Source organism: Phyllostomus discolor, chromosome 5 (genome assembly GCF_004126475.2).
Source record: "Phyllostomus discolor isolate MPI-MPIP mPhyDis1 chromosome 5, mPhyDis1.pri.v3, whole genome shotgun sequence".
NCBI classification, from domain to species: domain Eukaryota; kingdom Metazoa; phylum Chordata; class Mammalia; order Chiroptera; family Phyllostomidae; genus Phyllostomus; species Phyllostomus discolor.
This window is the reverse complement of record NC_040907.2, coordinates 49071771-49095673: the sequence shown is the minus strand read 5'-3', so window position 1 is coordinate 49095673 and position 23903 is coordinate 49071771. Positions and strand designations below refer to the sequence as shown.

The window sequence follows — 23903 nt, the reverse complement described above, 5'->3', positions numbered from 1 at the left end:
GGCCTACAGAAAATGAATGCGAACTTTCAAAAATGTGTGAGGTGTCTTTGGCTCAATCTTTTAGAGTTTGATAGCATCTAAACCTGTACAAGGCTTCTCCACAGAAAAACAACGATGTCACAAGAAGTATGGGTGAGATCATTTCAGCCCAAGGTTACATACAGACAAGGAAGGAATCAACAGAATTAACTAAACAAGTACTTGTTCAATTTGCTAAAAAGTGGGTCCACACTTCTTTAAGATCTAAACTCCAGCATTCTCAGTTTGGGTAAGAACTCTGCAAGAACTAGTGCTTCAGAATGTTGACCAGAAGACACATTTCATTATTTAGCATTTGGGGAATTATGGCTTTATCTTTCTATTAAGCCACAGAATGAAAGATAATAAGAGTCTAGTCAGAGAAACTCTCCTGTATTCTAAGGGAAAGTTATTTTTCTAGTCCATACCAATCATGAGGGAAGAAGATAATCAACAATTACTGACTTTATTTTGTCAAGCAGGACACATGATCTCATCAACTCTAGAAAGTAGTTACATTATCAGCACAATTGTACAGAGAAGGCTTCTTGGGGAAGTTATATATTTTGATTAAGATTGTAGATCTGGTAAGTGGGGAACTGAGATTCAAATGCAAAACATGAGAACCTAAATTTTTAAGTTTACTGTCTCATTGGTTTGATGTAAATGTAGATCTCAATACTCATAAAACCCTTATGACACAGGTTTTCCATTCTAGAGATACTGTTACTGAGGTTTAAAGAGTTTAAAACTTGCTTATGTCACTAGGTAAGCGGCAAGGCTGACATTGAAATTTATGTTGGCTGCTTCCAAAGCCTATGAGTTTTCCATGATGTCTCCCTATATAGTGTTCCATTATTGTCTCACAGATGCAGCGATGTGAAGGGATGGCGTTCAGAAGTGACTGAATAACTAGCAATAATCATAAAAACACATGATGAAAACTTCCTGGTGTAGGTTATATTCTTAGCAAATATTGTTAAAATGAGGTTCTGACCAATAAAATGTCAAGAATGTTAGTATAAATTGGACAACAGTATGAAGGTAACTTCAGACTTGATTTGGCCATATTCAACGTATTAGATTCTCATTTGCTCCTCAGCAAAATGAAGGCCTCCATTTTCACTTTATTTCTATTCTCTGTCCTACTTGCCACGTCCGAAGTGACAAGTGCGAAGTCTGTGAAGCTCTGTGGGCGCGAGTACGTGAGAACAGTCGTCTACATCTGCGCTAGCTCCAGGTGGCGAAGGTACCTGGAAGGGACCCCTCAAGTCCAGCAAGGTAACGTGAACTCACATGACTCCTTTGTTCATTTTTTTCAGGCTTCTTTCAGTACCTGTTCCTCTAATTACTGCTAGGCCACTTTTATGTCAATTTAGGGGGTTATAATTATCAAAATAAACTGAGCTCGTCTTGGAAAAGAGATGAGCTGGCTACCTTTCAAAAAATAAAGACTTTTTTTTTTGTCTCCAGCTTAAAGATCATTTGATTGCATAACTTCTTCGATGTTCTCAGCATCTATGGCAGGTGCGACGGGGACAGAGGGAAGTATGTGGTTTCAAGGGCCGTGTCAGAGTAGCAAGATTCCCACACGTGGGCAATTAGTTGGAATTCGGGCAAGTCTAAATTAAGGATGGAAGGAGAGAATCTGTTATTGAGCACTTATAAAGTGTCGGAGAGTTTCATGGGCAACATTTCATTCAGCCTTCTGATAAGAAGTCTGTGAAGTAAGTACTATTACCACCATTTACCGTTTCACCGAGGACGAAGCTGTTCACCCAGGCAGTATGCCACGTGGCTAGGGAGCACACCAAGTCTGTCTGGCTTCCAGAGCTGAGGTTTTTGTTTTATTCCACACTGTCTCAGGTGGGAAGAAGACAGTGGACTGTTGTAACATGTGACAGGGCTGTGGGCTCAGTGGGGTTTGACTGAGGCCCTGAAGGATGTGTAGCATTTGGGGAGATACCAGGAGTAGGGCGAAGTGAAATTCTGGTGGGAATTCTAGCAGTAGGAATGACCTGGTCTGAATTTTGAAGGTAGGAACGAACCTCATGTGTTTCAGAAATAGTGAGGGGACTGACTACTCTGCAGTTCTCCATTTTTTCAATTCAAGAAACTTAGAGGTTTGACTGGAATTCTCTCTGCTAATCTTACATAAAGCATGAGGCAGAATTTACTCAAGATCTTATTTTAATAATCAGTTGTGTTTGTTGTTTATCATAGAAAGTTAAAAAGGAAAACACAATTGAATAATAAATGTTGCAATCACATACACGATTGTGAAGGTTTCCATTCAGTTTAAAATGACTTTGGTAAACAAAAATATGTTTTGAAAATGACCCACTGTTTTTATATTTTAATAAGCTAATTTCTTGAAAAATTATAAACTTTCCACCCCCACTTTAATAGTGAGAGGGTCAGAGTTACTAGATTTTAACAGAAAAAAATAAGGGTTTTTTATTCTTAAGAGAGTAAGTATAATTTACTAGATTTGTGGTTAGAAAATCCAAATACACTAGCAAAAACACATTTCTGTATCTACAAAACACACAAAGCAGTGGAACTGGTGTCTGTATGAGGCCATCTCTTTGTAACACCACCAACTTACTGTTTATTTAGCCTTTTACAGGCTTTCAGAATATTTCCTCATATTATTTGTTTGATCAATTACTGGTTTACCAATCAGCATTCATTCATATGAGTTTTCGTGGTGCTTGCCAGTGTGCTAAGGTACGAGTAAGTATAAACGAAGTTAGAGAGAACAACACCCTGATGAAAAGAGGGAGCCCCACTTTCATTTTCAGACACAGAGGTTGAAATCTCCTCTCCCTTACTGATCAGCTTTGCAGGGCATTTATGCGGTGCTTTTGCATTTGTGCATTTCTGGTTTATAGCATGTAGCTAAGCTAATATCTTCAGAGGCTGCTGGTCGTGGAGCAGAGGTAGCCAGCACAACTGAAGTCAAGCCTTGCCTTGGCTACTCTCTAGCTGAGCGACACTATATGTCTCTCCTCCCTGCACTCATGTTTCCTCCTCTGTAAAATGAGGAGGCTGGAAATTCTCCCCCAAATGTCTAATCTCTCTGAAACCAGACCAACACTGTTTTTTTTTTAAGTGATGTGTAGGATTCAATTTTCTTTCAGAAATCCAATGTATTTCCCCAAGAGTAAAACTTGGTAGCTGCCTTCCTTGTCAGGGTCCTCTAAAAAAGTTTTTTTTTTTCTTTTCCATACAGCTGAGAGGGAAAACTACTTCCAACTTCCAAATGAGCATCAGGTTTCTGAGGAAAGCATAGCACAAAACCTTCTGAAGGTGGATTCTGTGGGGCAGGAGAGTCTTCAGCAGGGACAGCTGCCCACTGAAGGGCTTTGGGGAGCCAAGAAGCATTCAGTGATGTCAAGACGAGACTTACAAACTCTGTGCTGCACTAGTGGCTGCTCCATGGCTGACCTGAGTGCTCTTTGTTAAGACAGGAGCACATATCCAGGGGGTGGCAGAGGTTTAGCACATGTTTAATCCCAGTATCTTGCTGCCCAGTACACTTGCATTATGTAATTTAAATAACAGCTTTCGGATAGGCAATCTTTCTCTCTTAAAAGTTGTCCATGAATGGTTAAAGCCACGCTGAAGTCTGTTTTCTTCCTTTGTTAAGACGACTGCACTGTTCTTCTCAAATTTTAACTAATCCTTTGAAATTTCAAATGCTGTATAAAATTGCAATAAAAATGTCATAAACAAAGCTTTATGTGATTTTTTTTTACCTTTTAGAATTTTAAAAATAGCAGAAAATGCTAATGGCAGAAAAAACTAAGAAAATTAACTGTTATTTCATCTAACAGAAATAAGTATCCACTCTTAACTTTTGGGTTACTGTATATTAATATTGAAAATTAAAACATTGATTTATTGTCAGGTATAAGAATCTAAACAAAGTACTTTTCTCAAAGACACTTAGAGTGTTCAATAAATATTTCTTGATATAATGCAGCTATTTGAAATTCTACTTGAGAATAGCTTGGGGCATAGATGTATGGATCAGCTTCCACAAACAGCTAAAATCCAGAAAATGTCTGATAATACGCTGCTCCCTATAATCCGTGCCCCTTGGCATTGCCTCCCTTCTGCTGAGATAAAAAGATATTCTAGCCCTGGCTGGTGTAGCTCAGTGGATTGAGCGCGGGCTGGGAACCAAAGTGTCCCAGGTTCGATTCCCAGCCAGGGTACGCTCCTGGGTTGCAGGCCATAACCCCCAGCAACTGCACATTGATGCCTCTCTCCCTCTCTCTCTCTCTCTCTCTCTCTCTCTCTCTCTCTCTCTCCCCCTCCCCCCTTCCCTCTCTAAAAATAAATAAATAAAATCTTTAAAAATATATATATATATAGCACATCTAATTAAAAAAAAGATATTCTATTCTCATTCTGCAAGTAAAGAAATTAAGACCTAGATTGTCGGGTCATTGTGGTGCAATTAGATGTTTTCACAGAACTGTTGTCATCTCTAACTCTGAGAGTCAACTCCTCAGTGGGTTGCAGACATTAGTCATACTCTGTCCATCTGAAGTGCTGCTCTTATCCATACTATAGTTTGTGTATTTAAAATCCATCTACTACATACTGGGTTCTTAAACTGTGTCATGACATTGTGCATAGCATTTACACATTTTACTTCTGGCGTTTGTTTCAGGAAACCTGTGGGGGGCGGCGGGTAGTGCTTCATCCCTCTTTTGTAGATGAGGAGACGGAGGGAGGCACCATGGCACCGTGGAATTCAGTAAACCTGTCCTGAGTCACACAGCTAAGGAGATGGTGTGATTGGATCCAAACTCAGGCTGCTCTGCATGAATAAAGCTGTCACGTCAAACTGTGCTGGCAGTCAATGTGTTTGTTATGACCACACGCTCTTTCATAAAGTTACTTTCACTGAAGAATGTCTTTTGATGAGGCAGTATAATTAATTATATTAAATTTCAACCCTTTCAATATTCTGGGTGGGGAAATGGAAGACTGCATGAAGCACTTTTGCAGTCTGATGGTTGTCTCAAGCAAAAGCACTTGTGCGGTAGAATTGTGAGCTTCCAACTGGCTGTTTTTCCCATGAAACACCATTATTTTTCTTTGAAGAAAGACCGAAAAACTGAGATTAGCTAGATTTGGGTATTTGAAATTAAACCAAACAAGATTTGAAAATACACAAAAATGAGCCTGTAACTTCAAGAGAAACTACTGACAGTATTTGTTGCTGATGGTAAAAGTCAGACTCATGAGAAATTTTGGGAAATGTTTATTCACTGACATGAACATCAGTAGTGATATTAATGAATTTGATATTGTGTAATGAAATGTGTTAGCATTTGTAAGCTCTGCATAACTCAGTGAACCAAAATTTTCCAAATGACCAGTGTATGATATTAGAAAACCATGAATGTATATCATGATGAAAATATAAATAGATAAAATAACAAAATAGTCTTACATTATATATGTATATGATATTCTCAGTCATCTAAAGAGTTTTATTCTATTACATATTGCTTACTTATTTTATTATCAATTGCTTCTGAATTTATCAACTACCTATTCAACTTTATCGTGATACTTTTTTCTTTTGTTAAGGTGAAGAATTATGTAGATAGTCTTTCTTATGTTGAAATTTCTCTGCATTCTCAAAATAAATCTACTTAATCACAGTGTAATATTTTTTAGTACTCAGAATGACTGAATTGTTAATATTTTATTTGGAATTTTTATGTCTGTTCACAAGAAAAATTGATCACTCTATGTTTGTCAGGGAAGATTAATCTAACTTCATGAAATGAAGGTATTGCCTATTCTTCAAATTTGGAAGAAAAAAACTATAATAGTATATTTTGCTTGGTGACTTTTTAAAAACTTCAGTGCAGTGTACTACACATACAATCAAGTGCATAACTTTTTAGTTTTTACTGGAATGTAGCCACACTTACTTGGTTGTTTTTGTCCATGGCTGCTTTTGTGCTTCTGAAACAGGAAAAGTCAGTATTTGTGCTGCTGGAACCAATAAGTAGAGACAAGGATTGAATCTTTGTGGGCACATTATTCAGATGCCAGTGATCTGAGAAGATGGTGGGTTGTGCACCCTCAAAAACCATCTTCACATCTCATCTCAAGCTGACCATCTTTATAAGGAGAAGAGTAGTTAAGGGATTTGGAATTCAGAGGAAAGTAGGAAAGGGGTTTGGAATTCAGGGAAAAAGTTCAATCAGATAAAAGCTGCACACCAGCAATTTTCCTAGCACCCCTTCAGCCGCTGACCACTTGTTCTGCATCCTGGTCACTGGACGTTCTCTCCCTGGAGCGCGTGGCTCAGACACCGTCTGGATCTCCTGCATTCCTCCCAGAGCACAAAGGCTGAATTGCTTGCAGGCCTCCTGGAGTCAGGGTGGGTCCGGTCAAGCATTCCAGTTCCTGGAACAACATCTTTCAATGTGCATTAATCACTAAACTTATCAAGTATAACTAAAACTTAAAATTTTTAACTCTTCAGGTCCCCCATCACTTCAAGGCCAGAGCTGAGAAGTTGTGGCAGAGACCTCATGGTCTACAGAGCTAAAAATGGTTACTAAATGGCCCTTTATATTTTGCTGATGTGTGCTTAAGAACACTTTAACTTCCTCAGGTTGACCCAGCTTTTAAAGGTCCTTAAAAGGCTTTGAATGTGTTTATGAACTAGATGCAAATTGGCTGTTTTTCAAAAATTTTAACGGTCTTGCTAAAGTAAATTTCTTGTTATTTCCTAAAAGGAAAGTATAAAGATAATATATTTTTATAATTATCAATATTTACTTGTTTTTAGTTTTAAAATAAAAAAAAGACTTTCTAAGCTTAATATTTCTTATATAAATTTTAAAATGATTTCCCAGCACCCCCTGCACAAATCAGGCTGGGTATTCATTCTTTTTGATTGTTAGACCATCCATTCTCATCTTTGTTTGTGGAAGCAACAACTTTCACTTTTCCTATTACAAATGGAAATTGAAGCTTAGTGCTCCCATACTGCTTATACTGGTTCCTCACTTTGCTAACTAGGGGAAAGTAGCCCAGGGGTGGGTGGGTAACCATGAGTTTTAAGTTATATCCTACGCTAAAATTAAAAAAAAAAAGTGTGTGCCATCATGAAACAAGCGAGGAAAGAAACTGAGAAGACATTACAGGAAACTTTAATCAGATACTTAACATATTTAAGCCTCAATCTGATGTGGTACTCAAGAGTTGGAAAATTTTAGTTTAAGGTAATAGTTAATAAGCCTAGTATTTAATGCAAGTAAAAAGCTTTTGTTTCAGGAACTGAAGGCTCAGCCCCTACCCTCTGACTCCAGGAGTCCACAGCGATTGACCTTTGTGTTCCAGAAGAGACCTTAAGCGATCAAGGTGGTATCTGAGCCATTGCGTTCCTGGGAAGGACTATCCACCTCCCAGGACACAGGACATGGATAAAGACAATTACTGATCAGTGGATGAAAAAATGTTAGGGACATTGCTGGACTGCAGTGTTTATCTGATTAACCTCTTTCCTGAATTTTAAATCCATTACCTACACTTTTTTTTTTTTACCTTGAATTCCAAATCTCTTACCTATACTTTTTCCTCCCCAAAAGAAGGCTGGCTTGAAAGGAAAGGTAAGAAGGTCTCTTAGGGTACATACCCACCATCTTCTCAGATCCCCAACCATCTGAATAAAGCGCCCATAACGACTCAATCCCTGTCTCTGCTGATTGGGTCTGGTAGGTGACAGGCAGCACAAATGCCTTTCCCGGTTTCAAATCAACCTTCTAGTTGCATGTGCTCATGCATGTGAAGAAGGAAGAGAACATATAAGTTCAACTGGGCTCTATGACAGGGAAAGATAAGTGGCAGTAAGCAAAAGAAGTGCAAGGAACTAAGAAAGTACGGAAGTTGGAAGAGGCAAGACATCTGAGTGGAAGAAGTGAAAAAACTGGCAGAGATTAGGAAAAAGAGGCTAAATTTGAAAAACAAATAGGACTTTATAATAAATGTTGACTTTAGGAGAAATTATTTGTCATTCAAAGACAGTAGTAGCAGATAATCAAAACTTTGAAAAGAAAAAAAAAACAAGTAATCTGAGGTATTATACTATGCTGGTGAGCAGAAACTGCTAAAATATATGCTCAGTTCTTTAGGAAAATAGGTTCTACAGGAAGAAATTGGACATCAAGAGTAAGCTTCTATGGTGGGTCAGACATTTTACATACACTTTCCCTTTCATTCTGGATGGCAGGAACAGAGTAGTGACCATTGATCAGTGAGAAGTTGTAATCATTACTATAATCATTTTTACCTTTGAGAAAACCGAGGCTCGGGACACTGATCATTTTACCTAACGTCACACAGCTAGTAAAGATCAAAAGCTCAAATGAGATGTTTGTCTGTCAAATATGTGTTTAAACAAACAAACAAACAAAACCCAAACCTGAAAGCCTGAATCGCAGTGCTGTTCAGGACAACTGAGTTCAGAAGACAGCCAGGTGGAACGCAAGCAGCGGGAGGAATGGTTGGGGGTTTTGGCTGGGGGACCAGACCCCCCTGCTGCTTGTGTAAACAACACACCGCAGGGGGTGAGAACCAGGTCACAGGAGGTGAAAGTGAAAGGAGCAAAGACAATCTGAGTCAGTGGGTACAGGCCACTTCCTTAAAAATTTGGGAGCAAAAAAGCATAGTAAATTGTCAATAATAACTTAATGTTGAGTTTTCTTAATGCCTTTTTTGAAATAATATCTAGAAAGACAGGTCAGGTAACAGTCCCAACAAACAGTTCACTCTCTAAAATGCTAGATTTAAAAGTTATAATTTCTCAATTGTTTTTTCAGTCATTGCCCTCTATTGAATTATTCTCGAGTTGTTTTTTTTTTTTTTTAAGTCAATAAACTAAAGTAGTGCTTAATTTCCCAGCACATAGTCTACTGGACTCTATTGTAGGGGACTCCTAGAATGCTTTCTTTAAAGTTGTTCTATTAACAATGACAACAGACAACAAACAACATTGATATTTCCATCCAAGATGCTAATATATTTTTGAGAGAGAATCTTTACATTTCCTATGATGTCTGATAACAGAAATGGGTCATACAGAAATTTTTTAGAGTGAAGATCAAAAGGAAAGCATCATTTAATTTGTTTGGGGGAGATTTTTCCTATTGATTTTGGGGGAGGGTTTCCTGCTGACATTCTCAGGGTTAGCTGAATTCTCTGTAATTTGCTGTCAGTACTGACTATGCTGCTGAAGCTGCTGCTGCTGAATATTTTATAAAGCAGGAGGAAGATGTTAGGTCTCAGTCCAGATGACTGCCAAGTCCAAGCCTCTCACCTTGATGATATAGCTCAGCTCCGCTTCCACTGTTTCAGCTGCCTGAGAATATCTCTGTCTGAATGTCCCATTATCAACTTAAATTCAACAAGTACAAAGTCAGACTTAGTATCTCAGTCCTCAGATTCTTCCTGCCGACTTCCTTGTTTTTGCTAACAGGACCGCTGATCTAGTTGCCCAGACTCAAACTTTCAACTGCAATCACAGGAGCTGCTATGGATGGAGGGCTTCCTATCAGGCACTGTACCGTTGAGAGCTTAGCAAACATGTATTTTCACTTGTTTTTAGCAAGCAGAGGCAGTGCCCCACATGCCCCTCCTAGCCATCCCTCTGAGTAAGCGTTCTCTCTCATGGGGCTGCCCCAGACAACAGCCGCCCCACCATCCCCAGCCTGACTCCAAAACCCTGTGAGGTAGGTACCAGCATTATCATTACTTTAAGGTAGAGAAGCTGTGGCTCAATGAGGTGAATAATATTTTTAAGTTCACTTAACTAGTGACTGGGATAGCAGGACTCAGAGCTGAGACAGCAAACATCCAGGGCTCAAAACTTTCAACAGCCTTGTCCTGTTCCCTTACAGTCACCTGACTTCTCCTTCCCCTGTGACTGGTCATGAAGACTTGGTCCCTACAATGTCCCATACAACAGTCTTCTGTTTTTTGTTTCCATGTCACCTCTTAGTTCAGCCTCTTATTATCTCTCACTTCTCCTAAGTGGTCTTCCGGTTCTCTACTGACAGATTTATTTTAAGGAATCACTTCATGCATACGATTAGCTGAATGGAAATGAATGGAAAGCCTTCAATGACTACCCATGACATTTTCTAACCCAGACATTTAAGCTATCCTTCGTGAACCCTTGCAATCTCACCACTTATCTTCATGAGCACTGCTTTTCACCCAGTCTAGACTTCTTCCTGTACTCTGACCTCCTCTGTCTCTTGAAATTTTACTTATCGCCTTCACAGTCTAGACAAGTACTATCTCCTTCATGAATCTTCCCCTGATCCTCTTATCTAGATAAAGATGTTCTGGATTTTTTTTTATAAAAACATATTGTAGCCCGTGCTGTGGTCACTTGTGTACTTGTCATCCCTAGAGGACCCTAGTTCCTCCAGAGTTAAACTCTGTGTCACTAGTGTCTTTGGAGTTGGTAGTTAGGGTACAGCTCAGTCATAGCACATGCTTCTTACTTGGAAAGTTAAGATGTGTTAAATTTTACTGTGAGGTGCTGTCAGGATGTGTGGTCTGTGTAATCACAATGTTTTCAGTCTAGTAAGGGAAAAAAAACTATTATTTAAAAATTAGCTAGAGAACAATCAGGAGGAGCTCAACTGTGAAAGTGATGAAAGAAGAGAGAACGGGAGGAAGGAATGGATGAAGAAGGATTTTAAGAAAAGGAGAGACCGGGGTTTAATGCTGGCAGTGCAGAAAGTTGCTGTAAGTAGAAGGAAAAAAAGGCAGGAGTGAAGGTAGAGATGGGTGTGGCCAGTCTGGGAAGGAGGATGGCACTTTACAAACACCTGTTAAGAGAGAAAAGTACCAGGGAAATTCAGGAAGTTTCAAAGGAAAACTATTCCCTCAAATTTACAGTGTCATTTCATTTTTTAAAAGTTTAATTTAAAAAATTGATATAGAATTAAAATTATGTAATTTTAAGGTGTATCATTGTTGGGAACCACCCTGCCTGGTTTCAGAAGCTGTAACCCCCACCAAAGCTAAGGAGTGACCTTAAACAGTAAGCCACTAAGGAGACAAAAACTTATCTCCCTGGCAGGAGTGCTGCTTCTGCTCCTTTTATTTCATCCATAACTGGCCCCCAATGCTTGGTCAGTTAGCCAATGACATGTAAGATTCTCAAAGTGGGGAATGACCTAAGCCAGGCACGATCATGTGGGAGGCCCCCAAGGAAGGACTTTGGAGGCTACAGCAAAAGGGTGTGATGGACCCTTGCCCCTCAGCTTTGACAAAGCCTGAGTCCTCATTCTGTCTGTGAGGAGTCTCCTAATCTCTTGGCTGCCTCACTTTCCTTGCTCCACCTAAGCCTGAAACAATGACAGAGGGTGGTGCAGCCCTGTGCTGGAAAGAGCGGGTTCCCTAAGTAATCAGGCCTAAGAAAGAATATGTAAAATCCTGTGAAACCTGCTTTTTTTTACAATGCTCTCAGTTGAATGATAAGGGTCCAAACAAGAAGTAAGTTCATTCCTCAAAGTTTTACAGCTCTTCAGCTATTGGACCCTGACTCAGAATAGGCCCTCAAAGCTCTTTGTTATCTATTGTTTGATCCTTACTGCCTGACAATTATTAATGAGCTTTATCTATATTCCTGTGCAAATGAACCCAATAAAAGCCCATTGAGGAACAGGCTCCTGGCCCTTCTCCTTTGAGAGATTAGCCACCTTTCCTCCCCAAGCAGATCATGTCTTGGTAGACTTATTCTCATCCATGGTGGCCAGGGGGACCCTGTGGGCGGAGCCCCCCACATATCATGTGTTGATCTGACATATTTTTATATTGCAATGTGCTTACCACTATGGCTGGCTTCAGCTAACACATCCATCAAATTTCCTACCTCGAGGTTTTTTGTGATAACTAGTGTTCTTCTAAGTTAGTCACAATTAGTGAGTTTTAACTGTATGTTCCTATTCATCACTGACTATCTAAATTACATACAGTACATGGCAGTGAGCTGGGAACAGCTTCCTTTTTGTTTTTTTAATAGTCATCTCGCTTAAGGTTTGAGTCCTAACACAGCCTGGGACAGATGGTAAAAAAATATCATGGATAAGAGTTTAGAACTCTAAAAAAAAAACCCCATTTTTATAAAGAGGTTTCTACACACTAAAGAATTTTCTTCAATCTTATTTAGTCTCGCAAAGTTTTTCTATGATTTCCCCTGAAGTTGTTCTAAGAGAGGAGGTGTTTGCAACTGTGTGATGAAGCCATGAAGCTCATTTACTTACCATGTTTATGACACAATCCAGGCTCCAAGCTGGCCTAGGGAGATTGACAGTATTGGTTTTGATAAATTATTACACAGATGTAGTCCCACTAAGGCACTAACAGAAAAAAATAACAAAAATTGACTAATTCATTTTGAAAAGCTACCTTAAAAGCCAGAGGAAGCAGAAGGCCAGGGATTTAGAAGGTATATGTGGTTTTAGTACATGCCATTTTGGGGGAAAATAAGACATCAATATTCTTTTTTTTAATATTTTATTTATTTATTTTTAGAGAAGGAAAGGAGGGAGAAAGAGAGAGAGAAACATCAATGTGCGGTTGCTGGGGGCTGTGGCCTGCAACCCAGGCATGTGCCCTGACTGGGAATCGAACCTGCGACACTTTGGTTTGCAGCCTGCGCTCAATCCACTGAGCTATGCTGCCAGCCAGGACAACATCAATATTCTTTAAAACAATAAAGCACTGCCTATTTTCCCACTTGTTAAATTCATTTTGATATGACTTACATATCATTTTTTTCTTAGAACTATAGCGTTGCTAATTTTCTCCATATGCGTACCATTTGTCTTTGACCTTTAACAATGTCCTCTAGGCAGTCCACTTACCATCCAAAAACAATGCCACAGAATTGTTTTACGTGCACAGAAAGGGCTGAACGCCCCATAAAAGTAAATGATCCGTGGCACTAGCTGCATTAACCAGCAGAATAACGAGCTGTCTCAGCCCTGTAAATTTTAGTGCTATCCATTCAAAACCACACCGGGTCACTTAGTATAAACTCGTAAGAACAAAATACTAAACACACGTTTATTTGTTAAGCAGCCAGGTATGTATTTTGTGTAAAAGTTGGTTAGCCTAGGAAAACCCATTCAAAGACACATTAGGCAGTGTATATTCGAAACCAGTGTCTCATCTGAATACATGATTGTATGTGTTACAAATACACTTAACTATTAAGCATCATGTATATTTAATATCACAGCGATTACTTCAGTGCCCTAAAAGGCTTTATAGTTTCCATTATTGAAGAGCCGACATTCAGTTCTCCCACACTTTTGTAAAGTACAGGCAATCCACAAGAGCTTCTAGTTTTAGCTAGCAGCCCCGTGGGACTATGATAATTGTTATGAAATCATTAATTCTACCTCACCAGTTTCAACTGTCAGGTACATGACATGTAACAGTAATTGCAGCTAATGAATGCTGCTCAATTTATTAAGTAGCAAATGAAAGCCAGTATTCTTTTATATGCAGCACTGAGACATACTTTTATCATTTGTGTATACCATGTTGGATATTCTACTGCCATTTATTGGTCTAAGTATACAGCCACATTAAAAAAAAATTCTCATTAAAAAACAACGCAGGAAATTCTAACTCTTTAATTGAAGAGTAATTAAATAATTACTCCAAAGTAATATTTAATAAGAATCCATGTCTATGGAAAAAATCCAATAGAACAAAAACTTAGTTCCTTCTTGAGGTAAACAAAATTCTTTCTTGTGCCACCCTTCCCTTCCCCAAACTTCCCAAAAGTATTTTAAAAAATCCAAAATCTTCCAGTTGTTTGAACTATTAGCATTTCTTTCTAAAACTTTTAGTCAGTAAAACTTTCGTGTACTTAGATATAGCCTATTTCTTGATTTAAAACAGTAATACTATGTTTCTTATTTTCAGTCACTCAAAGTAAACTGCATAGACAGTTGCAAGAGCAAAGAGTGAAGAGTTTCTAAAAACATAAGATGCGAAGTTATCACTTTTAGGGTTCCAGAGGCACCTGCTCCCAACGAGGATGCTCTGGCCGCTCAGTTGCCCGATGTAAACCATCACTATCAGCTTATAGCGTGGGACCAGCAAGGCCTTGACCTGCGCTTTAATGACCTGGAATTTAAAAAGAAAAAAAAGGCTCTCACTTCCTATAGCTACATTAAAACTTACGAATATCAATATTTGTCACAAATATAGTGGATTTGACTTAGGAAAGTGGTATGACCCACTGCAGATATTTTCAATAACTGTTGTAGAGCTACAGCTGAAGCTACATTCGCTTCAAGTACTGCCCTCACGAGAGAGGACATTTAGGGGCAAAGGAATAGCACCAGCAATAAATCTATACTTTCTAAGAAACTTGAAAAAAACTATAATCCAGAAAACAGAATTGAGTAGATTTATTACATTTTTTGGAAACCTTAAGATGGTTTCCCTTCAAGAAATGTTGGCATTAAAGTTATACCATCCTGTTCATGTCTCACTAAGAGCCCATATATCTGGGGTCCCCTGCAATATGACTAATCATACTTGTTTATTAAAGACTTTGTTATAAAAAAGCAAGCAGAGAAAACCTGACAGAGTCCCAGCACCTTAGTTGATAAAAACAGAAATGTATTTAAATGTCTGTGGTTGGTGGCCATTGAAGTTGCCTTGGGGGAGAGAAATGGTCATTAAAATATTTGATCTTTTATAATGATTTTTAAAATAAATGGGCAGTTTTATACATTTTTAACACAAAATGCATGTAGTGATGTACATAATGATTGTTTAGACAAAGGCTTTTACATACACACAGAATATGACCTAATAAATATTTTAACAAATAAATATAAATAAGCAAATTTTTTTCTGCTATACTGCAAATTAATTGCCTCCTTCAAAAAGTAGGGGGTTGTGCTTTTCAGCAAATATTCTAGTTACAGTTAGCACTTTAGGCAAAATCCACATTACCTCAGAAATCGTTTTAGTCATCTGTCTGCAGAGCTCTGGTTCATATTGTTCTTCTTGCAGAGAGTTAGTTAACACATCTTTCAGAATATGATTGACAATAGCCACAGGAAAATGTTTGCTAGGCCCTGCAAATACAGACAGAATTTCTTTCTAAGAAGTCGTTTCATATTATAACCCACCCACCACATTGGCTAATTAAGAGTACTGAAGCACGAAGAGACAGTGAATCTTCTGTGTGGCCTTCATTTAAAGAAAAAAGTAGTTGTAATTATGTTTCCAGTCAGTTCTCTGGCAGAAGACAGGACAATGAACTCACCCATTTACCAGACTACCTGAAGAGCATGCTCAGCCACGGAGGGCTGACGTTGGCAAGTATCCCCCTTCCCAGTTTTCACTGTTAACGACTGACTTCCAAGTCTTAAAACATTCCTCCCCCTTCAGTCTATCTACCGTGTTGCAACTGGACAGATTGCTCTAAATCCCAGCTCTTACTGTGGTATTTCCCTTAGCAAGGCCTAATGTTCAGCTGCCACCAACCTACAGCTTCTTCTCCCATCATCACAGCTCTCCCCACGGAGCCTGCTTTGTCTCATGGACCTCAGCTCTCTTCGAAAGGATGCTTGTACGTTTGCACTTGCTCTTCTTTTTAAATGGAACACCCTTTCCCATCTTGTTCTTCTGAGAAATAAATAGCCATTGTTTCGAGGCCAGCTCAAAAGCCTTCTCCAGGTAGCCTTCCTTCTCTCTTCAGATAAAAATCACTCCTCTCTTCTCTGTACTCCCAATGCACCAGGCTCCCACTGTTATCCTGGCTCCTAATCTGCCTAACAGCTAAGGCATACCTGCCTGTCTTCCCAGTGAAACGATAAGCTAGGTCAGATTCTATCCTCTTCAGAGTCTAATACAATGTGAAAGATACAAGAAATGTTTACTATATGATTTCTGAAATAAATAGAATCAAACACGTATAGATAACAATCATGGTATAATCACCTTTACCATGGCCACCTTTATTGAGCATTTTCTACTTGTCAGACACTGCAAGAATTTCATGTTTATCACCTTATATAATCTTCCAGTAAATCTCTGGGGGGGGGGGAATCTGTTACCTCCATTACACAGGTGGGAAAACAGGTTGAAATGTATTGTATAACTTGCCCAGAATCACACAGTGGCAGAGCTGGGATGTACTCACAGACGATTCTGACTCAAGAGCTCATATTGTTAACCACCTTTAGTCCACATTCAGAAGAGAAGCTTCGGATGGATCTTCTTTATCCCACACTCCAGGAATCTTACCTGCACCTCCTGGGAATACCAACCTCATGGTCTTTCTGTCACTGTAAAACACATGTGCCCAGGGCCTGGAGCACAGAGACTCAACCGTTCTTTGCTGAACTGACACAGATAAAGGAATGAGATCAAGAATATATTTAAGTAGCAGTCATCAGAATCTGTTAAGTGTTTATTTTTTATATATTTTTAAAGATTTTATTTATTTATTTTTAGAGAGGGAAGGGAGGGAGATAGAGAGAGAGAGAGAAACATCAATGTGTGGTTGCTGCGGGTTATGGCCTGCAACTCAGGCATGTACCCTGACTGGGAATCGAACCTGCGACACTTTGGTTCGCAGCCCATGCTCAATCCACTGAGCTATGCCAGCCAGGGCTAAGTGTTTATTTTTAACTCCTGTATCAGTCAGGGCCTAAGGGAACACAGAACACACTCAAGACAGTTCCAGGAGGATGTAATGATGAAGAGACCATGGAGAGAAGCCTGAGCAGGATACAGGAAATCACCAAGGAAACAACCTCGTGGCTGGTGGAAGTGAGGGTGTTACCCTCACCCTACCCCAGGCTCCAGGGATCTGATGGAGGAACTCTTACTAGATCCTACAAGAGGTATGTGAAGCAGACTCCCTTGAGTGCAGTTTATGTCCTTCTATTGATGGATGGAAACAGCCTGAAAAGAACCCACAGGCAGGGTGGGGAGTAAATCCTAGCTCACACTCCTTCCACCCTGTGACTTCCTACTGAAGTTTCCTATTGACTGAACTTAACCGGACAATTATAGCCCATGGTTATAGTTGAGTTAAGTCAGCCTCCTGAGGCTCAATAAGTAGTATTTTAATTTTGATGATCATATAGAAATTGTTCAATTAAATTTATGCTAGTGTAGGGAACGAATCTGGGCATGTTAAAACAAAGACATCCGATACAATGAGTGAGATGATCAATCCCAATATTTACTCAGCAGGAATCTCTGTTCTACAGGACAGACATAAGCAGTTATCTGCCTGTGAGAGGCTGGACCTGACTGCTCCGGCCTCGTGGGGTCCAAGGGAGGGCACCAGTCCCTGTCGGCCCTGGTGTCGCTTTCTATGGAGCTCTTAGATTTCTACTCAGAGATTCCAGTGAAACGAGGCTAACTTTGGAGGTGATTTTTCCTCTTTCTATTTAAGAAATTCTAAAATATTACAAGCTTGGACTAAATGTCTCCTCTCTTTTTTCCTTGCTCCTAACAAGTACTCATGTCCCACATACAGGACGTGACCTGCATCACTCACATGAAACTTGATGTGGTCGTGCGTGACGGCGACCACAGGCCTTGTTCCCTTTGGAGAGCAGTGCAGGTGTTTGTCCGCCTCGCACACCTCTGGTCATCTGGGAGCAGCACCTCCCTGTCCAGGAACTGGGCCTCCTGCTGCACTGACAACAAGTTTGATTGGCCAGCGGAGGCACCTGCCCCAGGCCAGACCAATTAGTCCTTTCTTGGAATTTTTATTTCAAACTGGAACTGGGGAGAAAGGAACGCCAGGCTCTTTGTGTGACAAAGTTATGACGTGGCCCTTAGCAATGCTGGAGGCCACGTTTCTCAGGGTGGGAAGGAACAAGACAGCTCCGTGCTGGGAGGGTAGAATCCTGGTGGCACTCGAGTCCCTGTTTCCAGTAGCTCCCGTGTTCGGCTTGTACCAATGTCCTTTTGGTGCTTTGCTTAGTGTTTTAAAATCTCATTAAGCAGGTTCTATTCTGAAATATTTTGAAGTACGGGAATGAACTTTTCTCACTTCTTTGTGATGTTCCGCTGTACAGCCAGAATCAGCACTGCCTTGCTCAGGCAGGGGTGCTGAGATGCAGAGAGAGGAAAAAGAGTCGGTGTTCAGCTTTGACTTCCCAAATAAGCTCCTGAAGCTACTTTCAGAGTCAACTGATGTGAATGTCAAAGCTTTTTTTCTTTCCTTTTTTCTGAACATTATTTTCCTTAGGAGGAAAAAATTGTTTTAGAAATCAAAAATTAAGGACCTGAAGGTCAGATGAATAAAAAAGAAAGGAAGGAAGGAAGAAAGAAAAGAAAAGTTTGTCAATAAAAATAGATTTAAGAGAGAATAGTTAAAAATTTTGTTATTTAATATATCTGTGCTTCAGCTTCCTCAAATTGAGGTAATAAGAATTACCAGGACTATTTTTTGTTAGGGTTAAATGAGGTGACACTATTTAATGTGCTTAGAACAGTGTCTGCCACCTACACAAAAATTACTCATTAGATATATGAGGTCTGACCAGAAAAGTCCAGCCATTGTTAATATAGTGAGAATGGTTTGCACAACAACCTGGCAGCTAAGGAGAGTGGACTGGAATGCACAGTGTGACAATGACGCTTCCCTGTACCAGTCAGTGGGGGCAGTAGATGCCACTGAGTGAGCATGTATATAGTGTGACCATCACATTAAAAATGACCAAGTGTGTAGAGCAATGAATCTCCATCAAATCTGGCATTAAGCTTGAATATTCCTCCACAGAAACTACTTGGGTGATTCAGAAGGCTGCCAGCTATAGGCAACTGGTGATTGGCAGCTTCATCACCATAATGCACCTGTTCCTGTATTTTGGCAAAAGAGCAAAATCACTCAGGTGATTCAGCCCCCCTTACAGCCCAGATTTGACACCCTGGAATATCTGGCTTTTCCCAAAACTAAAATCACCTTTGAAAGGGAAGAGCTTTCAGAGCATCTGTGAGATTCAGGAAAATACATTGGGACAGCTGATGGCAACCAGGAGAACTGTGTAAGGTCCCAAGGTGTCTACTTTGAAGGGGACGGAGGCATCATTGTCCTATGTACAACGTTCCTTGTATCTTGTATGTTTTTCAATAAATGTCTCTGTTTTTCATAGTGCATGGCTGAATACATTACATTCATTCTTGGTGGCTATAATTACTCAGATAAAGGGAGGACAAAATATACTAAACATTTAAGTTATGTTTAGATGATACAAATATTATTGGATAGAATGCAAAAAATACACACCATAATGCTGGTGATTGATGTTTGCCCCTCCTGCCCCACACTATTCTGGTCAGTATGGCGTTTTGTGTATATGAGAAAATCTTTACCAAAAGCCCATAGAGTAGCTTTCAGATGCAAAATAAACCCAGGGATAATAGAAGTTGAAATATGTTTTTGATTTTAATAAGATGGCTAGTTGAATGCTTAAAAAAAGTATTGTCAAGCATAAAAACTTTAATCATAAGAGAATAATTCACATGACTTTTTGTAAAAAAATATGAAAATACTATGTATAATTTTATACACACACACACACACACACACACACACACTAAGGTATTTAGAAATTACTTTTCCAACTTGTTTCAACACCCAGTACTTCTAGAACTGATAAGACGATTTAGTTTGTTTATCTTAGGAAATAAGTTATGAAAATATATCTGAGGAAGAAGAGACACATGACTTTCTATTTCAACTCCTTTATCTTATTGAAATCTGATTCCAGCCCTTTCAGTGTGCAGAGCCCAAAATCACAGGCACTGAATGGCTAAGATCTTGCAGTTATAAGTGGCAGACACCCTCACCCAAACTCAGCTTGCCTAACTAAGCAGGCAGAGAGCACTTTGGATTCAGGACTCAACTGATGACACTAGGATTTAGTTCTTTCTCAGTCTCAGGGCTTCACGTGGAGGGCCAAAGATAGCAAAGCTGCCAGAACGCCTATGTTCTTTCAGGTTTCAGGGCCTGATCTGCATCTTCACCGGCTGAAACAATGTTTCCTGAACTGAATATCAAGGCTTTGATTGGCTTGACCAATCAAAGGGTTCCATACCATCCCAGAATCAGCCACTGTTACATCTCTGAGGCCAGTGTCAGCTTCAGCAGAATGTTATGAGCCAATGTGGTAATGATGGCTCTCCCCCCAAAAAACTGGGTATGGTTATCAGAAGCAGCATAAAAGTGTATTGGATGGCAGGAATATTAGCTGTCTACCATAGCACTATGGAAATACCAGTAGACTGACTAATTACGGAGCCTCGTAATCCATGTAGTCTTGGGGATTACGGTAGAAAACTCGCTACAAGGCCTATGGGATGTGCTGATGGTCTGTAATTTTCTTGAGGTTACCTGCCACAGGTGGAACCACTCTGGCCCATAGAGTCTTCCTTTGGTCATTGGGTAGGCCCCGTGGATTTCTATGTAGCAGTAATTACATATCAATTCAGATAATAGTGGGCAGGTACACATTTAGACAACAAGTAGGTCTATGAGGAAACCTGAATGGGAAAAGATAGTCACTGCGAACTCCCCGGGGAGCACAGGGGCAGGTGCAGAGAGCTTTGTTTTGAAAGATGGAAACCTCAGTTGGAGGGATAAACATCTCTGTCAGCAGGGGACTAGTGCCTGGAAGACTTTCTTCACCCAGCACAGCATTGGTTGGTTTTGTTGGATAAAAAACTTTAATGCATATCTCTTTTATCTCAATTTTTAAATATATACTTTGTTGCAAGTATATATAAAATAGCTCCACAGGATAAACCCCAAATACTCAGTGAACTCTTCTTTCAGTGGTAGAGTGCACGTCAGTGCCTCCTGGTGAGTGGCTTGTGTTCAGGAAACACTGACAGAAACATAGGCAACGGGAGTTGGTCCCATTTCACAGAGGAAAAATTAAAACAGCATCAGGAGTCAAGTGTCTAAAGACCATCCCCCTGCCCCAGGTCAGTAGAGGGCCAGGCACAGGTGAGTCCCCTTGGGAAAATAGGGGGCCCTCTGACCCCCTTGCCTGGCCATCGGACTCCTTTTAGACCCAGTAACTGTTCCGACAGAGTCAGGGAAGGAGGAATGCCTGACCCTGGGAGGATGCATGACACTTTGCAGGGTGTTGCAACACAGGGTCCTGCGCTGGAACTCAGCTTTGGCTGAGGAACAAAGAAAGAGTGTTTACATGATATGGTTCTCAGTCCCCAAGCACGTACTCCTTTGCTGCTGGCCATGAATCTTCCCCAGATCAGCAGGCACCCAGCCCCAACTGCAGGCCCAGCTCTGCCCCTGACAAGCTGGCACGCAGCTCCCTCATCTGTAAAAGTGAAGGGTGGGTGATAGGATTCTTCCTGGCAGGGACTGTCTGAGGCAAGGCATGATCCTCAGGCAGAAAAGAAAATTGTTAATGTAGATGTAGGTGTTACTTCTCCCCGAGCTGTGGCTTTCAATGTCTTGCACCCTGGCTTTCCAAGACACAGTATGGGCTCTAAGTCCACACTGACCCCTCCCTTCCCTGGCCACGGGGCCCTGCCAGCTGCATTTACTCTCTGGTGACCTCAAAGCGTTTTCACGGTTGCCTCCAGGAGGACAGGTCAGTGGTTCTGTATGAGCACAAGCAGACCAGGAGATGGGGTGAAGGGATCCAGACTTGACCTGTCTCCACACACATGACCCCTCCAAACCTCCATATTTCTTTAGGATGCACCCTCCTCTGCCCACCTCCATTTCCCCCGCTGGCTCAGTCCAGACTCTTCGGGGTGGGGGCAGCTGATTAGGACTCATGTAACATTAATCAACTGTGAATTGCTGGGGGTTGTGGGGCCTCCTAGCCTCAGCCCCCTGAGGGAGACAGGGTATCCCGAGACTCCTCTGTGAGAAAAGCTTGCTCCCAGGTCTTGCCAAGGTGCCCTCTGTCCAGCTATCTCCATGGAGACATATTTCTCCCCAGGGAGAAACCTGGGCCTCCAGCCCATGGAGACCTGCCACCTCAGTGCTGCTGAGTTCGAGGTGTAGAGAACCCTCTGAAAGCAGTAAAGTTTGGGGGTGATGACATGTAAAAAAAAACAGAAGACATCAAAGCAGCATCGAATCAGTCGATTAAGATCCCTTAGATTGTATTAGCATTGAAGATAATGCCAGGTTATCAGATATTAGCTTAAGTAAATATCACTCAGGATATTAGACATTTATGATAGAAGCAAATGATAAAATAACACACCGAGCTGATAGGTGTTTTCCATCTGAACTGTAAGGCGAGAGGCAACATCACGCTGGCTAGGTTCGTCCACGTAAGACACAGCACTCAGAGAGCTAAAAGCAAGGAAGCAAATTCCAATAGTTATTACAACAATAATAAAACACAATGTTGCTTTTAGCAAAAATGTTACCAAGGTAAAATTTTCTCTAAATATTTCAAGCAGTCCCATGTAAATATCCCAGTGATTCTGTTTAAACCATTTGAGAAATGGAAACATTAAAGTGTGAGGAGGTCTCAGTATAGTGTTCAAGCCCAGTGCCAGTGCTCCGGGCTTCCGAGATTGTAAAAAAGTGGTATGGTTGGCTTTGTGGGTGGGGTAACAAAATCCACGTTTCAAAAGCCATTGCCATCACCACTCCTCAAGTGGACAGAGCCACAAAAAGGACTGGGGCAATATACGAGAAAGCTTCAAGTGCTGGGAAAACCCACTCTGTGTATACAAAGGGGGTTGTAAGGAGTGTTCTATTCTATGTCCTCACAAATCCCTTTAGTAGGAAAAAAGAAAAGACCACACTCATCTATGTGGTGAGAGAAACCACAATCACCCAAACTATCGTAAATCAATAAGCATCAATCACCCTTTTTCAACATGAAGAAAGGGTTGAGGCTTGGTACCAAGGCAATATAGCTTATCCAGGTGCTGAACAGGAGACCCAATTCAAGAGGAGCCCCTGTGTCCCCCAGGCACTACTTAATTCAACCTAATTCAGAGGAAATCCAACTGTCACCAGTGGCAGTCTCAGAACGCTCTACCCCCAGTCCTCTCCACCTGTGAGAAATGGAGGTTAAGCCAGATGTCATTTCAAAGGAGAAAATATAATAGTGCGTATGTGTTTTCGAAGTGACCACTTTTATAAGCAGGCTATGTTTTTGCTTTAATTAAACAAGAAAGAGATATTTGTCCCTAATCTTCTGGGACTTTATTTTTCACCTAAAAGGAGTTTTAAAACACTTTGTTCTCAACTGTTTGGAATCAGTGAACTTCTTGCAAAAATGTATTTTAAGACAATCACAGATAACATATATTTTAAAATTCTTTAATACAATAGAGTTTACACAATAAATTAAGGTTTACCACCCAGCCCAAGAAGGTGATGCAAGAAATTATGGCTGCTTTTTCACGATGGATTTCTGGATTAGTGATTTAGTCTTTATTCTTGTAACACCCTGCTGTCCTCAATTTTTTGCTGCCCTTTGAAGTAGCAACCAACCTGTTTGGTTACACTGGCTGCAGGTGTTGTGGGCAGTACCAAAGACTACAGCTTCTGCTGAGAACAACCAGAGTCGCATAAGCCCCTTGATTCTAAGATAAGCCAGCCTGTCCCAATATTACAAATGCTACTTTTAACTTTGCAAACATTTTCTATGATGATCTTATCTTATGTCGCAATACTCTTTGAAGTAAGTAAAAGATCATTATTCTACCCATTTCAGAGATACAGGGAACCGACACAAAGGCTTCCTTTCATACGTATAGGAAAGGCAGACTTATTTCAAATACCCTATTTACCTCTTGGTGGCAAAGTCTCACATGTG

The 23903-nt window shown here is 40.4% G+C and overlaps 2 protein-coding genes across 2 annotated transcripts in view; one reads left to right on the top strand and one right to left on the bottom strand.

The window, feature by feature from the left end:
• The first annotated feature begins 368 nt into the window (after positions 1 to 368).
• On the top strand, positions 369 to 3733 carry INSL5 (insulin like 5). The gene is made up of 2 exons (XM_028511262.2): positions 369 to 1299; positions 3254 to 3733. Exons 1-2 carry the CDS (start codon positions 1125 to 1127, stop codon positions 3484 to 3486), a joined length of 408 nt encoding a protein of 135 aa, XP_028367063.1. The 5' UTR covers positions 369 to 1124; the 3' UTR covers positions 3487 to 3733.
• Positions 3734 to 12788: 9055 nt separating this feature from the next.
• Positions 12789 to 23903, bottom strand: part of TCTEX1D1 (Tctex1 domain containing 1) — a 28621-nt gene continuing 17506 nt past the window's right edge. The window contains exons 3-5 of the mRNA XM_036026254.1: positions 22329 to 22420; positions 15061 to 15185; positions 12789 to 14220 (exon numbers count right to left, since the gene is read on the bottom strand). Of these exons, the coding sequence (XP_035882147.1) occupies positions 14017 to 14220; positions 15061 to 15185; positions 22329 to 22420 (421 nt within the window). The 3' untranslated portion in view covers positions 12789 to 14016. The remainder of the gene's footprint in view (positions 14221 to 15060; positions 15186 to 22328; positions 22421 to 23903) is intronic.

Coding starts and splice junctions, on each gene's coding strand:
- INSL5 (XM_028511262.2), top strand. CDS start 1,125: ATGAAGGCCTCCATTTTCACTTTATTTCTATTCTCTGTCCTACTTGCC. Junction 1,300..3,253: donor GACCCCTCAAGTCCAGCAAG/GTAACGTGAACT, acceptor TTTTCCATACAG/CTGAGAGGGAAAACTACTTC.